This window comes from Ambystoma mexicanum, chromosome 8, assembly GCF_040938575.1.
Source record: "Ambystoma mexicanum isolate Mex_15411 chromosome 8, UKY_AmexF1_1, whole genome shotgun sequence".
Classification (NCBI taxonomy): Eukaryota; Metazoa; Chordata; class Amphibia; order Caudata; family Ambystomatidae; genus Ambystoma; species Ambystoma mexicanum.
In genome coordinates this window covers 1,605,509,053-1,605,527,027 of record NC_090929.1, presented here as the reverse complement: position 1 = coordinate 1,605,527,027, position 17,975 = coordinate 1,605,509,053, and the positions used below count along the sequence as shown (strand labels likewise).

The window sequence follows — 17,975 nt, the reverse complement described above, 5'->3', positions numbered from 1 at the left end:
AGAGCATACAGGTATTTTGACAACTAGAGGCAAAGGTTAATGTTCTGGAACGCCAATCAATTAGGGAATTATGTTTTTCTAACCAAGATGATCTGAAATTGTGGGGCTCGAATAAGGTCGAAAGAGATCCTCTCCATGTGTCCTTCCTGACAGAGCATGATGAGATTATTAGTGCACTGCGTCACAGGACCTGACACCAAGGGAGTGCCATCGACCCCTGAGACATTCTCGGCTTCTAATTTCTCCCTTAAGGGGAATCCCAATTCACTTGCCAGATTTAGATCCATGTAATTGCCAATAGCTCCACAGTCAATGTAAGCAGTTAGTGCATTCTTCTTCGTGGGAGTCTCGGAACTAAACAGGACAATTGAGAACACAAAGTGTGAGGTCACAGCAACCTTTTTCATGCTCGACAAGCTGACCTCTAGGCTTGTCGGGCACTGGAGTTTTCCGCCACCTGATCCTTCTTATCTTGATTTACACCCCCCAACTGTTTCCTTGCAGGCTTAACTGGAGAGTCTTTTAAAAAGTGGCCAGCCTTGCCACAATACAAACACAACTGGAGTTGACGTCTTTTCTCTCTCTCGGCTTGGGATATGGGACCACGAATTCCCCCCAACTGCATAGGTTCAGGATGCGGGTTTAAGCCTGGTTTTAACAAGGGCTCTTTTGGACGAACTAAAAACGCTTGGTTATCTTGACGAGCTAAATCTGTTCTTCTGTCCTGTAAACGGTGATCCAATTGTATGGTCAAGTCAATGAATTCTGTGAGGTTTTCAGGCGGATTTACTACCTGAGCTAACACATCTTTTAATTCGCTGCGTAATCCACGATAAAATAATGTAGTTCTTATTTCTGTGGGCCAATTGGTTTCTGCCACCAGCCTATTAAAAGTGGCCACATATGCAAGCAGTTCCTGGTTACCCTGCTTAAGCGACAGCAATTCATTGTCCAATGCCTGTCCTTGTGTGTGACGAGCAAATAGTTTTTCTAACTCTCGTTGGAATTCTGCAAAATTCTGTAACACCGGGTCGTCCCTATTAACCAGGGGAATAGACCAATCGGCTGCACATCCCCCCAAATACGACAATACAAATGCTACCTTGGATTGGTCTGTGGGAAAAACCTCGGGTCTACACAAGAAATGCAACCTGCACTGATTCAAGAAGACTGCAAATCTTTTAGGATCCCCTGTAAAACGCTCCGGGGGTGCCAGAGGAATATTCCCAGGAATGACTACTTGGACTGGAACCGAGGATGATGCGGAGGTGGAAGCTTGGGGGGGCCATGTTGAGTAAAGCGGGATAGTCTGAATCACAATTGGCCACTGGGTTCTCCCTACTCATAGCCCAGGAATGATACACAGCAGCCCAAGACCTTTTGGGGGAAGACCTATGGAACGGTCCTGTGATCATGACATACTTAGATAGAATTGTGAGGTTTAGCTCTGTGTCACACGTATATTTGTGAAGTTTGACCATGCATCACACTTAGATTTGTGAAGTTTGGCCATGCGTCACACTAGTAGTGAAATGTGAAGATTAACCATGCATCACACTTTGATGGATATGTGAAGTTTAGCCATGCGTCACACTTGGATAGAGCTGTGAAGATTAGTCATGTGACACACTTGGAGTGAAATGTGAATGTTAACCATGTGTCACACTTAGAACTGTGAGGTTTAGCTCTGTGTCACACTTAGAGTGAAAGTAAAAATGAACCTGCATCACACTAAGAATTGTGAAGTTTAGTATGAGTCAAACTCCGATAGAATTGTGACGTTTAGCCGTGCATCGCACTTGGATGGAATTCTGAAGCTTGGTATGAGTCACACTTGGATGGAATTGTGAAGTTTAGCCATGTGTCACACTTAGAATTATGAAGTTTGGCCATGCGTCACACTTAGATAGAATTGTGAAGTTTAGTATGAGTCTCACTTAAATTTAATTGTGATGTTTAGCCATGTGACACACTCACAGTGAAATATGAAGATAAACCACGTGTCACACTTAGAATTGTGAAGTTTCCTATGAGTCACAATTACAAAGAATTGTGAAGTTTAGCCATGTGTCACACTTACAGTGAAATGTGATCATTAACCACGCATCACACTTAGAATTGTGAAGTTTACTATGAGTCACACTTAGAAAGAATTGTGAAGTTTAGCTATGTGTCACACTAATGCGACCATTAACCATGCATCCCACTTAGACAGTATTGTTAAGTGTAGTCATGCATCACACTTAGAGTGAAATGTGAATATTAACCATGTGTCACACTTAGACAGAATTGTAAAGTTTAGCCATGCGTCACAGTAAGAGTAAAATGTGTAGATTAACCATGCATCATACTTAGAATTGTGAAGCTCAGTGTGAGTCACACTTTGATAGAATTGTGATGTTTGGTATGAGTCACACTTAAATTGAATCCAGTTAAGGCATAAACCCTACTGCTTGGTAAAATAGCTCCAGGCTCCAACTCTATCTTGCAGTCAAAAGGCCTATGAGGAGGCAACTCACCAGCTTCCTTTTCATCAAAAACATCCCAAAAATCCTGATAACAAGTTGGAAGTTCACCCACAACTGTTCCAATGTCAAAACCTATTGCCCCTCTTTCTGCAAGCGAGAATGAAACGGAATTCACAACTGTTTCTTTCTCTTCAAAAGATTTTCCTGAAAGACAATGTTCCTGACAAAAGGTTGATTCTAAGGATACAATTCTTGCACTCCAATCAATTCTGGGATTATGAAGTGTGAGTCAGGGCATACCCAAAATAATTTTCAAGATTGGAGCGTCAATTAACTCAAAAGAGATATTTTCTTTATGACCTCCAGTCATCTCCATCTCAAGTAACTCTGTATTATGAGTGATTGGACCTGAAGAAAGAGATGTCCCATCAACTGCTCTGACCTGCTCCATTTCTTTCTTAGCAACAATAGGAACACCTAGAGTTTTAGCCAATCCTCTATCCATAAAATTACCCGTAGCTCCTGAATCAATAATAATTGGCCCAGAACCTAAAAATACCTTTTCAAACATCAAGGATACGTTCACCGTTATGTGAGGAACCGCTGTCTGTATTGTGTTTGCCACTTGTTGTACTCTGCCTGAAGATTTGGAGATCTTCTTGGGGGTAAAAGGACAGGTTTCAAGAAAATGACCACTCCTACCACAGTATAAGCACAAATTATTCTCCCTTCTTCTTGCCTTCTCTTCCTTGGACAATGGACCTCTCACCCGGCTCTGCTGGTCAATTATCTTTGACTTCACTTCTCTGTTCACCACCTCAACTTTAGGCCTCTCCATTGTTCCCGGAAACCTAACCTCTCCCTGAGTACGTCTACGCTCAGAACGTCTTTCTGTTAAACGAAAATCCAACTGTACCACCAAATCAATTAAGGCATCTAAAGTATTTGGTCGCTCCAAAACTCCAGCCAGAGCATCTTTTAACTCATCCTTTAAGCCCCTATAAAATAAGGAAGCCCTCTTCTCCTCTGGCCATTTACTTTCTAAAATTAAAGTTCTAAATTGAGTGATATAAGAAATCAACTCCTTTCCTCCCTGGCGCATTTCCAGTAATTCTCCATCAACCTCTAAAGATAACTGTCTCTTATCAAACATTTTCTTAAATTCTGTCTGGAAAAGGGAATAATTATTCAAAGCCAAATTCTTTTGACTAACCAAAAGACTTCCCCACGCAGAAGCTTCTCCAGATAAATATGATAAGATGAATGTTACCTTTGAAGCATCTGTGGAAAACAACTCTGGACGACTTAGAAAATGTAATTCACACTGAGTCTGAAAGATTTGAAACTTTCTAGAATCTCCTAAGAAACGTTCTGGGGCTGCCAAAGGAACAGGCATAACTAAAGTTCCTAAACCCCTCTCTGCCCCCCTGGGAAGCCTAGGTTCTTGTTCTTCTCCTACTCTTACCAACTCAGGTGGGTTTCCTGCACCTTCCGAAACTTCACCTTCTCTTTCTTGTATTTGTGTTACCTTTAAATTTAACTCATCCATTCTTTGACAAAGACTTGAATACTCTTGATGAGCCACCCGTAACTCTTCTCTAACCGTTACTCCCAATGCCTCCATGGTTGTCTCGTCAGGGTTCATAACAGCTCGGGCAGACACTTTTTTTTATAATTGGCCTTTCATACTGTCATGCTGAGAACCTGGTGTCTGCAGAAGCTGTTGAACCCCCGACAATCCACCCAAAATGTGGCACTCTGAGCTGACATAAATATAACTGCTCAGTTTACCTCACTTTCAGGGGAAAGGGGGAAGGGACAAAGAAACAAACACCAGGCTGGAAGCTATCAACTCGCTGGTTCTTCACCTGGTTCTTCTCTTCAGAATGCCCAGAGAAGTGAAAAGCAGACAAGACTTCCTTACTTGTGGACCAGAATCTTATAGATAATTCAGCCTTCTCAGTAGGTCCATGAATGTAAATTAACTTTGTAGGTAGTCTGCTCAAATCAAAGATTCTTGAACAAGGTCTTCAAGTCAGATTTATGAAGTTCTTTTAAGTTCTTGTATTTGTTTTTAATATTTTCTTTGTAGAGTGTCTTTTTCTCAGGAACGAATTTAACTTGCGCTGGAATCTTCACGTGGAAAGCCAGAAACCGCGGGAAGAAAAAATCACTCGCTTTTTCTCCAAATCGCGGGAAATACGCACACGAGTAAAAACGCACTTGCGCTAAAGTCCAAGACGCGATATAAATTTCACACGCTTTCCTCCAAGTGGCGGGAAACACGTACACGCGCTGACGATTCAATTCGCGGGTAAAACGCACTCGCGCTGAAATCCAAGACGCGATAAAAATTACACGCGCTTTCCTTACACGCGGTTTCCTCCAAGTCGCGGGAAACACGCACACGCGCTGACGACTCAATTCGCGGGTAAAACGCACTCGCGCTAATGTCCAACTCACGAATAAATACGTACACGCGCAACATACACACGCGCTTATATTATCACGCGGAAAAAACCCTTGCGTAAACGAACAGTAAACTCGAGTCCAAAGTACACGCTCGCACTTCACTCTCACGCGCAGAGACACACGCGCGGGCGAAAAGTAACGGACAAAAAACTCTCGCGCTAGTTTGATTTGACATGTAGCGATAAAAAAACAAACGTAAGCGCTTCAATCTTTTTAGATACAGATTTGGTTTCAATCCCTTAGATAAATATAACCTTTTTACAAGTTCAACAAATCTGGAAAGTCACTTATCTTGAATAAGAATTGAAAACTTCTTTTCTCAGAATAAATCGAAGTTTCTGACTCCTGTCCTATGTCTCCACCAAACTCCAAACATGACTCCTGTTATACTTTCAGATCTTCCGCTCAACCGCTAGAAACTTGTCACCCTTGACAAAGTTAAGCAGGAGCAACAAGGCACACGACCTCTCAGCTGGGCAAGGACGATGAAAGGCAGTTTAGAATGTTCATTGTCCTCCCTCTAAACAATCTCCAGCCAATCAGAATTTAGACTGAGAACCTCCATCTTGGCTTGGGGCAATCTCCATAGACTGCAATGAAGGTTAAGGGCAAAATTGGCTGTATAAAAAATATAACCCATAATAACTTCCTAAAACCTTTCTATACTAAATATGTGTCTCCCCTGACCCAATGTAAGTGAGTATATGATACTGTATGTAAAGAATATGTCACTCCAACCTGACAGTACCTGACAGTAGATTAACCATGCATCATACTTAGAATTGTGAAGCTCAGTGTGAGTCACACTTTGATAGAATTGTGATGTTTGGTATGAGTCACACTTAAATAGAATTGTGAAGTTTAGTATGAGTCGCACTTAAATAGAATTGTGAAGTTTAGCTATGCATCACACTAAGAGTGAAACGTGAAGATTAACCATGCATTATGCTTAGAATTGGGAAGTTTAGTATGAGTCACACTTAGATTGAATTGTGAAGTTTAACCATACGTCACACTTAGAGTGAAATGTGAAGATTGACCATGCGTCACAATAAGTAGAATTGTAAAGTTTAGCTGTACGTCACACTTAAAGTGAAAGGTAAAAATTAACCATGCGTCACACTAAGAATTGTGAAGTTTACTATGAGTCATACTTTGATAGAATTGTGAAGTTAGCCATGCTTCACACTTAGATTTGTGAAGTTTGGCCATGCATCACACTTGGAGTGAAATGGGAAGATTAAACATGCATCACACTTTGATGGATATGTGAAGTTTAGCCATGCATCACAATTGGATAGAGCTGTGAAGGTTAGCCATGTGCCACACTTGGAGTGAAATGTGAACGTTAACCATGTGTCACACTTAGATAGAATTGTGAAGTTTAGTATCAGTCACACTTAAATAGAACTGTGAAGCTTAGCCATGTTTCACACTTAGAGTGAAATGTGAATATTGACTGTGCGTCTCACTTAGAAAGAATTGTATAGTTTAGTATGAGTCACACTTAAATAGAGTAGTGAAGTTTGGCCATGCGTCACACTTGGATAGAGCTTTGAAGTTTAGCCATGCGTCACAGTTAGAGTGAAATCTGAAGATAAACCATATGTCACACTTTGATGAAATTGTGAAGTTTGGCATGAGTCGCACTTGGATGGAATTGTAAAGTTTAGCCATACGTTACATTTAGATTTGTGACTTTTGGCCACGAGTCACACTTATATGGATATGTGAAGTATAGCCATTTATCACACTTGGATAGAGCTGTGAAGTTTAGCCATGCGCCACACTTAGAGTGAAATGTGAACATTAACCTTGTGTCACACTTCGATAGAATTGTGAAGTTCAGTATGAGTCTCACTTAAATTTAATTGTGAAGTTTAGCCATATGACACACTTACAGTGAAATGTGAAGATTTACCATGCGTCACATTTAGACAGTATTGTTAAGTGTAGTCATGCGTCACAATTAGAGTGAAATGTGAACATTAACCATGCGTCACACTTAGACAGAATTGTAAAGTTTAGCCCTGCGTCACAGTTAGAGTAAAATGTGTAGATTAACCATGCATCATACTTAGAATTGTGAAGCTCAGTATGAGTCACACTTAGATAGAATTGTGAAGTTTGGTATGAGTCACACTTAGATTGAATTGTGAAGTTTAGCCATACGTCACACTTAGAGTGAAATGTGACGATTGACCATGCGTCACACTTAGATAGAAATGTGAAGTTTAGCCATGCGTCACACTTAAGTAGAATTGAGAAGTTTAGCTGTGCGTCACACTTAGAGTGAAAGGTACAAATTAATCAAGCGTTACACTAAGAATTGTGAAGTTTAGTATGAGTCATACTTTGATAGAATTATGAAGTTTAGCCATGCGTCACACTTAGATTTGTGAAGTTTGGCCATGCATCACACTTGGAGTGAAATGGGAAGATTAACCATGCATCCCACGTTGATGGATATGTGAAGTTTAACCATGCGTCACACATGGATAGAGCTGTGAAGTTTAGCCATGTGCCACACTTGGAGGGAAATGTGAACGTTAACCATGTGTCACACTTAGATATAATTGTGAAGTTTAGTATGAGTCACACTTAAATAGAATTGTGAAGATTAGCCATGTTTCACACTTAGAGTGAAATGTGAACATTAACCATGCATCACACTTAGACAGAATTGTGAAGTTTAGCCATGTGTTAAACTTAAAGTGAAATGTGAACATTAACCATCTATCACATTTCGATAGAATTGTGAAGTTTAATATGAGTCACACTTAAATAGAATTGTGAAGCTTAGCCATGTTTCACGCTTAGAGTGAAAGTAAAAATTAACCATGCATCACACTAAGAATTGTGAAGTTTAGTATGAGTCATACTCCGATAGAATTGTGAAGTTTAGCCATGCATCGCACTTGGATGGAATTTTGAAGCTTGGTATGAGTAGGAGTATGAGTCTCACTTAAATGGAATTGTGAAGTTTAGCCATGCGTCACACTAAGAGTGAAATGTGAAGATTAACCAGGCATCACACTTAGACAGAATTGTGAAGTTTAGCCATGCATCACATTTAGAGTAAAATGTGTAGATTAACCATGCATCACACTTAGAATTGTGTAGCTCAGTATGAGTCACACTTAGATAGAAGTTTGAAGTTTAGCCATGCATCACATCACACTTAGAGTGAAATATGATGATTAAACATGCATCACACTTAGAATTGGGAAGTTTAGTATGAGTCATACTTCAATAGAATTGTGAAGTTTAGCCATGCGTCACGCTTAAATAGAATTGTGAAGTTTAGCCATGCGTCACACTTAGAGTGAAATGTGAACATTACCATTTATCACAATTAGATAGAATTGTTAAGTTTAGCCATGCATCACACTTAGAGTGAAATGTGAACATTACCATTTATCACAATTAGATAGAATTGTTAAGTTCAGCCATGCATCACACTTAGAGTGAAATGTGAACATTACCATTTATCACAATTAGATAGAATTGTTAAGCTTAGCCATGTTTCACACTTAGAATGAAATGTGAACATTAACCATGTGTCACACTTCGATAGAATTGTGAAGTTTAGTATGAGTCGCACTTAAATAGAATTATGAAGTTTAGCCATGCGTCACACTAAGAGTGAAATGTGTAGATTAACCATGCATCACACTTAGAATTGTGTAGCTCAGTATGAGTCACACTTAGATAGAAGTTTGAAGTTTAGCCATGCTTCACACTTAGATTTGTGAAGTTTGGCCATGCATCACACTTGGAGTGAAATGGGAAGATTAAACATGCATCACACTTTGATGGATATGTGAAGTTTAGCCATGCATCACAATTGGATAGAGCTGTGAAGGTTAGCCATGTGCCACACTTGGAGTGAAATGTGAACGTTAACCATGTGTCACACTTAGGTAGAATTGTGAAGTTTAGTATCAGTCACACTTAAATAGAATTGTGAAGCTTAGCCATGTTTCACACTTAGAGTGAAATGTGAATATTGACTGTGCGTCTCACTTAGAAAGAATTGTATAGTTTAGTATGAGTCACACTTAAATAGAGTAGTGAAGTTTGGCCATGCGTCACATTTGGATAGAGCTTTGAAGTTTAGCCATGCGTCACAGTTAGAGTGAAATCTGAAGATAAACCATATGTCACACTTTGATGAAATTGTGAAGTTTGGCATGAGTCGCACTTGGATGGAATTGTAAAGTTTAGCCATACGTTACATTTAGATTTGTGACTTTTGGCCACGCGTCACACTTATATGGATATGTGAAGTATAGCCATGTATCACACTTGGATAGAGCTGTGAAGTTTAGCCATGCGCCACACTTAGAGTGAAATGTGAACATTAACCTTGTGTCACACTTCGATAGAATTGTGAAGTTCAGTATGAGTCTCACTTAAATTTAATTGTGAAGTTTAGCCATGTGACACACTTACAGTGAAATGTGAAGATTTACCATGCGTCACATTTAGACAGTATTGTTAAGTGTAGTCATGCGTCACAATTAGAGTGAAATGTGAACATTAACCATGCGTCACACTTAGACAGAATTGTAAAGTTTAGCCCTGCGTCACAGTTAGAGTAAAATGTGTAGATTAACCATGCATCATACTTAGAATTGTGAAGCTCAGTATGAGTCACACTTAGATAGAATTGTGAAGTTTAGTATGAGTTACACTTAGATCGAATTGTGAAGTTTAGTATGAGTTACACTTAGATCGAATTGTGAAGTTTAGTATGAGTTACACTTAGATAGAATTGTGAAGCTCAATATGAGTCACACTTAGATAGAATTGTGAAGTTTGGTATGAGTCACACTTAGATTGAATTGTGAAGTTTAGCCATACGTCACACTTAGAGTGAAATGTGACGATTGACCATGCGTCACACTTAGATAGAAATGTGAAGTTTAGCCATGCGTCACACTTAAGTAGAATTGAGAAGTTTAGCTGTGCGTCACACTTAGAGTGAAAGGTACAAATTAATCAAGCGTTACACTAAGAATTGTGAAGTTTAGTATGAGTCATACTTTGATAGAATTATGAAGTTTAGCCATGCGTCACACTTAGATTTGTGAAGTTTGGCCATGCATCACACTTGGAGTGAAATGGGAAGATTAACCATGCATCCCACTTTGATGGATATGTGAAGTTTAACCATGCGTCACACATGGATAGAACTGTGAAGTTTAGCCATGTGCCACACTTGGAGGGAAATGTGAACGTTAACCATGTGTCACACTTAGATATAATTGTGAAGTTTAGTATGAGTCACACTTAAATAGAATTGTGAAGATTAGCCATGTTTCACACTTAGAGTGAAATGTGAACATTAACCATGCATCACACTTAGAATTGTGTAGCTCAGTATGAGTCACACTTAGATAGAAGTTTGAAGTTTAGCCATGCATCACATCACACTTAGAGTGAAATATGATGATTAAACATGCATCACACTTAGAATTGTGAAGTTTAGTATGAGTCATACTTCAATAGAATTGTGAAGCTTAGCCATGCGTCACGCTTAAATAGAATTGTGAAGTTTAGCCATGCGTCACACTTAGATAGAATTGTTAAGTTTAGCCATGCATCACACTTAGAGTGAAATGTGAACATTACCATTTATCACACTTAGATAGAATTGTTAAGTTCAGCCATGCATCACACTTAGAGTGAAATGTGAACATTACCATTTATCACAATTAGATTGAATTGTTAAGCTTAGCCATGTTTCACACTTAGAATGAAATGTGAACATTAACCATGTGTCACACTTCGATAGAATTGTGAAGTTTAGTATGAGTCACACTTAAATAGAATTGTGAAGATTAGCCATGTTTCACACTTAGAGTGAAATGTGAACATTAACCATGCATCACACTTAGACAGAATTGTGAAGTTTAGCCATGTGTTAAACTTAAAGTGAAATGTGAACATTAACCATCTATCACATTTCGATAGAATTGTGAAGTTTAATATGAGTCACACTTAAATAGAATTGTGAAGCTTAGCCATGTTTCACGCTTAGAGTGAAAGTAAAAATTAACCATGCATCACACTAAGAATTGTGAAGTTTAGTATGAGTCATACTCCGATAGAATTGTGAAGTTTAGCCATGCATCGCACTTGGATGGAATTTTGAAGCTTGGTATGAGTAGGAGTATGAGTCTCACTTAAATGGAATTGTGAAGTTTAGCCATGCATCACATCACACTTAGAGTGAAATATGATGATTAAACATGCATCACACTTAGAATTGTGAAGTTTAGTATGAGTCATACTTCAATAGAATTGTGAAGCTTAGCCATGCGTCACGCTTAAATAGAATTGTGAAGTTTAGCCATGCGTCACACTTAGATAGAATTGTTAAGTTTAGCCATGCATCACACTTAGAGTGAAATGTGAACATTACCATTTATCACACTTAGATAGAATTGTTAAGTTCAGCCATGCATCACACTTAGGGCCTCATTACACGGAAGGCGGTAATGGTTAACGGCCACCGTTAATGGTAACGGTTACCGTTAACCATTACCGCCTTACTACGAGGTCCCTTAGCGGGTTGATGCTTTAACGCCTGCTTTTTGCAGGCGTTAAAAACCAACCCGCTAAGGGACCTCGGAGCTAATTACGGCACCGCAAAATTGCGGTGCCGTAATTAGCGCCTTCCCCATTCCCATAGAGCCCTATGGGGCAGAAATGGGAATGGGGAAGGGCAATGCGGTGCCGGTAATTTACCGGCATGGTCCAGGGTGCTAAGAGCACCCTGGATCACCGCCTTCCGTGTAATGAGGCCCTTAGAGGCCTATTACCATTTATCACAATTAGATTGAATTGTTAAGCTTAGCCATGTTTCACACTTAGAATGAAATGTGAACATTAACCATGTGTCACACTTCGATAGAATTGTGAAGTTTAGTATGAGTCACACTTAGAAATAATTGTGAAGATTAGCCACGTGTTACACTTAGAGTGAAATGCAAACATTAACCATGCATCACACTTAGATAGAATTGTGAAGTTTAGTATGAGTCGCACTTAAATAGAATTATTAAATAGAAGTTTGAAGTTTAGCCACGCATCACACTTAGAGTGAAATATGAAGATTAAACATGCATCACACTTATAATTGTAAAGTTTAGTATGAGTTATACTTCAATAGAATTGTGAAGCTTAGCCATGCCTCACACTTGGATGGAATTGTGAAGTTTGGTATGAGTCACACATGGATGGAATTGTGAAGTTTGGTATGAGTTATACTTCAATAGAATTGTGAGGCTTAGCCATGCCTCACACTTGGATGGAATTTTGAAGCTTGTTATGAGTCACACTTGGATGGAATTGTGAAGTTTGGTATGAGTCACACTTGGATGGAACTGTGCAGTTTAACCACGCGTCACACTTAGATGGATTTGTGAAGTGTAGCCATGCATCAAACTTGGATAGAGCTGTGAAGTTTAGACACGCGCCACACTTAGAGTGAAATGTGAACCTTTACCATGCGTCACACTTAGATACAATTGTGAAGTTTCACCATGTGTCACAATTAGACAGGATTTTGAAGTCTAGCCATGCGTCACACTTAAGAGTGAAAAGCAAAGATTAACCATGCATCACACTTAGATAGAATTATGAAGTTTAGTATGAGTCTCACTTAAATAGAATTGTGAAGTTTACCAATGCATCACACTTAGAGTGAAATGTGTAGATTAACCATGCATAACATTTAGAATTGTGTAGCTCAGTATGAGTCACACTTAGACAGAAGTGTGAAGTGTAGCCACTCATCACACTTAGAATTGTGTAGTTTAGCCATACGTCACACTTAAAGTGAACAGTGAATATTAACCCTGTGTCGTACTTAGAGACAGAATTGTGAAGTTTAGCCATGCGTCATACTTAGCCTGAAATGTGAAGATTAACCATGCATCACACTTAGACAGAATTGTGAAGTTTAACCATGGTTCACACTTAGAGACAGAATTGTGAAATTTAGCCATGCGTTGCACTTAAATGTAACTGTAAAGTTTGGTATGAGTCACACATGGATGGAAGTGTAAAGTTTAGCCATACATTACACTTAGATTTGTGAAGTTTGGCCACGGGTCACACATGGAGTGAAATGTGAAGATTAAACTTGCGTCACACTTAGATGGAATTGTGAAGTTTAGCCATGCGTCACACTTGGAGTGAAATTTAAAGATTAACCCTGCGTCAGATTTAGATAGATCTATGGAGATTAGTCATTTGTCACAACATATAGAACAGTGTATATTACACACACAGAAGAATTTGGCTAGTAGCCAAATCACTAACACCCAGCTTCTACTTCCTCAAACACACCACCCAAACACTATACACACCCACTGGGCTACCCAACACAAGCTACACACACTTGCAACAAACAAACCTGGACACTGGACCTTACCCGTATGGACACAATAAGCCTGTGTGTGCAACCTTTAACACATGCCAATCTACACATAAAACACATACAGACCCCAGCATAACAAACAGTCACATAGAAACATCCCAGGCATTGGACTTTACCCGTACAGATACAACAGGCCAGTGCGCACAAGTTGAATACCAGCAATCTACACATAAAACACACAGACACACCCCAACACAACACACAACCACACAGAAAACATCCCAGGCACTGGACCCTACCCGTACGGATACAACAAGCCAATGCACACAACCAACACACACAGATGCCAGTTTCCCCTGGTTCTGGACCTATCCTATAATTCTTCCCTCACTAACCAACACCAACCTCTTTCTTGTAGAGCCACGTGCGTGCCTGGAGACTGCCCTTGGGTGGTATCGGTGCGTGGTATAAATCAAAATAGCATGACATAACATAACATCATTCCCAGAGTTCTTTGTCTGCAGGAAGTGGAGAGACACAGGACGTTGTAGAGAGCCCTGGCAGAAACTAAGACGGTAGAACCCCTCTCTCATCCTTTCTCTCTCCCCTGGCTACTCTAACCCCACCCCTTTCCATGTCTGCTGACTTCAGTCTGAATCCAGTGGTCACTTCCTGGTGTAAGAGTGTCTTTGTTATGTCAATGTGGCCTTTAAAACACATAAACCACTGGTTACCACGAGACGTCCCGGAGAAGGTCCCTATGTCTTGGGCAGCACACTTCACACAGTATTGTGAAGAATGAAATCTTTTATTGAACTGTCACCCTTATCACCCACATCTTCACATCACCTAATAGAGAATAACCATAATGGGGGACTGACCCTGCTAGTTATGGTCCTGCTTCCCACATAAAGGGACCCTTGCTTTGCTTGCACTCTTAACTTGGGCAGTAGGTCATTACCAGCAGGTACCATACACTGCATCAGATATTGGGCCTCATTATAGGTTTGCCTATATTCCTGCCAGTAAATCTGGCGGGATACCAGCAAACAGTGATACCATTACCAGCACCTGGTCTGCTGGAATTACCGTCAGATTAAAGGTGTCGCCAACCGTGGTAATTCCCCATTCCATGGAGTCCGCTATTACCGGCAATGGAATTACTGTGCCGGTAATACTATCTGTTTTTTGCCTGTAGGGGTGGGATTTACCTCCAGCTCAAAGCCGGAGGTAAATCCTACATCCCTACTGGCAAGCTTGCAATTTGGCAGTGCTGGAAAAGTGGCAGTAATGGAATTACCGCCACTTTTTCCTGCATCGCCAAACTTGTCATGAGGCCCAATGCCATGATGCTTGATAGGGCTCAGTTCTTTACGGCCTCCGGGGGAAAGAAACGTTAATTGCTTTGATCAGGAACATCCCAGTAGCTTAATTATGTATAGGGACCTTCACGACCTGTGATGCTATGTCTTGTGCTCTTTACCATATGCTCACCATGGCCTGTGGTATACGGCTTGGAGATCGCTTCAAATTGCAGGTGTGGTTGGAGGGAGGGAGCAAGCGAGGAGCAATGAAGTCTTGAATTAAAAGGTGTTTTGTGGTGTTACTGGTACACCACACACCACTGCCATTTGCATGGTCTTCAGTCTCTCCGGTGGATCTGAAAGAGAGGAGGGTTGGTTAGATAAGCGGGGGGAGAGGGCAATGCAAGGTAGCTTTGCTGCTGTGCTGATGCGCATAGTTGGGACGTACCAGGGGACTGTGGGTGTTTCTGTTTCTAGGTGGTCTGTGTCGAAGGCATCGTTGAAAAGTTGCAAATAGAAATATTTTTGTTTATTATCGCCCCATTTGTAAATGTTTTCTCCTTAAATAAACCAAATACATGAAGAAAAAAAAAAATAAAAAATATCGCCCCATTTATGAAAAGGCAAGGTTCAAGAGGAACATTTCTGTGCTTGAATCCCCAAAATAGTCTTTATTTGGACTTCCCTGGGTAAGGCAGCCTCTATCAAAGCTGTTTAATGAAACACTTGAAAACACAAGCTAGGCGGGGTAGCGTACAGTGTTACGGGTTATTAGAATACCAAGCTTTAATATAATGTGCATGATTTTAGGTATTCTGATTTTCTGATATTCTGATATTATCACCTAGTTCATAACATGCCACCAGGCAGACTAAACTTGATCCAGTTGCAACATATTGAAATATCATGAAGGTTTTCATAGCCCGCTCAGCAAAAGTAGGATGCTTTTAACTCGTATCAGAAGGATTGATAATCATTAATTTTACGAAGTCCCATGGGAAGATGACTCCCCGTACGGAGGCGGGCACAGAAAATCTGCAGTTACACACTGGACTTAGATCTCGATTTAGGGATCATACTGAGTGATACAGCATCTAAAGTTGAATCGTGGCCTTTAGATAATGCCAAGTTCAAGCCCAGGCAAAGGGTTTTAAAAAGGATTCTAGTTCCTACCAGAAGCTAAGGCAAAGATTATCAGCAAGGGGTAATACATTCAATCTTGGAAAGGCCAAAAACCATACAAACGACAACATTTTGAGTGCTTTGGAGATGCTTGGAGGGGCATCTGTGGGTGCAGAGTGAGCGTCGAATATGAGGCATTGGCATAGTCCAGTTTGGCATTAATTAGAGAGCCGAATAAGTAGCATGACCATTTTTCCCATCAAAGGGGAGGACGTTTCCATTTTTCAGAAAAAGGAATTAGTAACTTCCACAATTTGGCTGTTAAGGTGTAAATTGGCTCACCAAAAAAAGCAAGATTAAAAAAAAATGTTTGCCATATGTGAGAGGAGGGCCCGATAAAAATGTTGAAGGGGGAAATTGGGCAAAATTATAAATGTGTTGTTTGGGGCCTGGCAACCAAACTTCTGTCTTACTAGAGTTAAATAGGGTCCATTCTCTAGGAAAGGGAGGTTTCATCTTGATATGATATGATATGATAGGTTATTTATAACGCGCTTAATACCCAGAGGTTTCTAAGCGCGGACCCAGGGATCGAACCCATGTTGCTCCGTGTCATCTTGCTTCCAAGGCAAGCACGTTGCCGTTGAGCTATCCTCCCTTTAGGAGATTTGGTCGAATACAAATCCATCTAATTGTTTGGGCCGAATTTGGCCAAAAATGTATGTGGAGGGTGGGTAAGGGTAATAATTAAGGTTGGGGGGCAAGTTTGGCTGCGGGGGGTCTCCACCCCACATATATTTGCAGGCAAATGGCTTAAAAGAAAAAGAACATTTCTATGGATTCGAATACTATCAAATCTCCCCAATGAAATTACATAGAACCCATTCTCCAATATTAAACTGCTTGGTGCACTTTCTTAGTGGTACAGTGCACACCACACACCTTACTTGCTTCTTGGCCCTGGCATGCAGGCACCTTCAGTGTATGTGGTGCTATTAGAAAGAATGAAAGCTTGTGCCAACACCATTCTACTGAGCCGGGATCTGCAATCTTTTGCTCTGCAATTTGTTTTGGACTGCAACTCCAATCAGTCAAAGCCAGCATAGTCAAGGGTGAGGGATCATGGAAGTTGTATTCCAAAACATCTGGAGAGCCAAAGGATGCAGACCCCTGCTGTAGGCAGTGTAGGGAAAGAGGGGCAGGGGAAGAGAGACGCATGGGCACATAAAGGCGTAATGATTTATTTTGGATCACACACACTGAGTATAGCAGACGAAATGTTAAGACCTGCAGACCCGCGGAGGGATCATTTGTTTGACATCTCAATGCTGTGGTAATATGGCGGTGTTGGGCAGCTCACCCGAATCTGCACTGCATAATGATGAAAGGTTATTTATAACGCGTTTAATGCCCAGAGGATTCTAAGCGCGGACCCAGGGATCGAACCTGTCTTGCTCCATGTCGTCTTGCTTCCAAGGTGGGCACATTGCACCTGAGCTATCCTCCCAAGAGGACATGTAATATGCATTGCTGCTGGACGGCAGCTTCAGAGCACTTAGCACAAGGGAGGTAGGGGATTTATTGAACAGGGTGGGGACGTGTTGTCAGTGATGGAGTCGCAAACGTTGCTGGTAGTTTATGAAGATGGTCCAGAGTCGGATGGGCAATGGTAGGGAGGTCCAGAGGGGATGCGCCTTCATAATGAGGTTTTCTCACATCAAAGCGTCTATATTTGGGTGAAGATGATGTTCTTGGAGGATGACCAACAGTATCTGACCAGGTGTTATGGATCGTGCTATTTTGGGAGGCAGGCACAGGCACCCCCTTGGGGCTCTGAGAACAAGGCGGATGGTCTTACCTTGTAAACTTTGAAATGAAAATTGAGGGGGAGTTATAATCTGCTGCTTTCTCTCTCTTTGTGCAGACACAACCCCAAGAACAACACATTCACCAGTGTGTATGAAACTCCATTGAATGTCAATGCAAAGAAACAGTCAGAAGCGGTCAGTGAGGTAAGCTGCTGGGAAGAAAGACCTGCATGTGAATTGCAATGCCCACTGTACCTTGCCCACTTTACGCCAAGCCTACTGGGCATCATGCCTTGAATTCTCCCTTGAGTCAAACATGTGTAGAAGGCTCTGCTTCTGATGAGCCAGAGTTGTTATCTTAAACGTCTGTAGTTAAGAGAATCCTCAGATGACAACTGCACCCCTGGCA

At 40.8% G+C, this 17,975-nt stretch overlaps 1 protein-coding gene across 2 annotated transcripts in view; it reads left to right on the top strand.

Moving 5' to 3' along the window:
- The window catches only part of NRAP (nebulin related anchoring protein), a 515,982-nt gene that overhangs the window by 14,004 nt on the left and 484,003 nt on the right, over positions 1-17,975 (top strand). For both annotated transcript variants that reach the window (XM_069611850.1, XM_069611849.1), the window contains exon 3: positions 17,683-17,770. In XM_069611850.1, the coding sequence (XP_069467951.1) occupies positions 17,683-17,770 (88 nt within the window). The remainder of the gene's footprint in view (positions 1-17,682; positions 17,771-17,975) is intronic.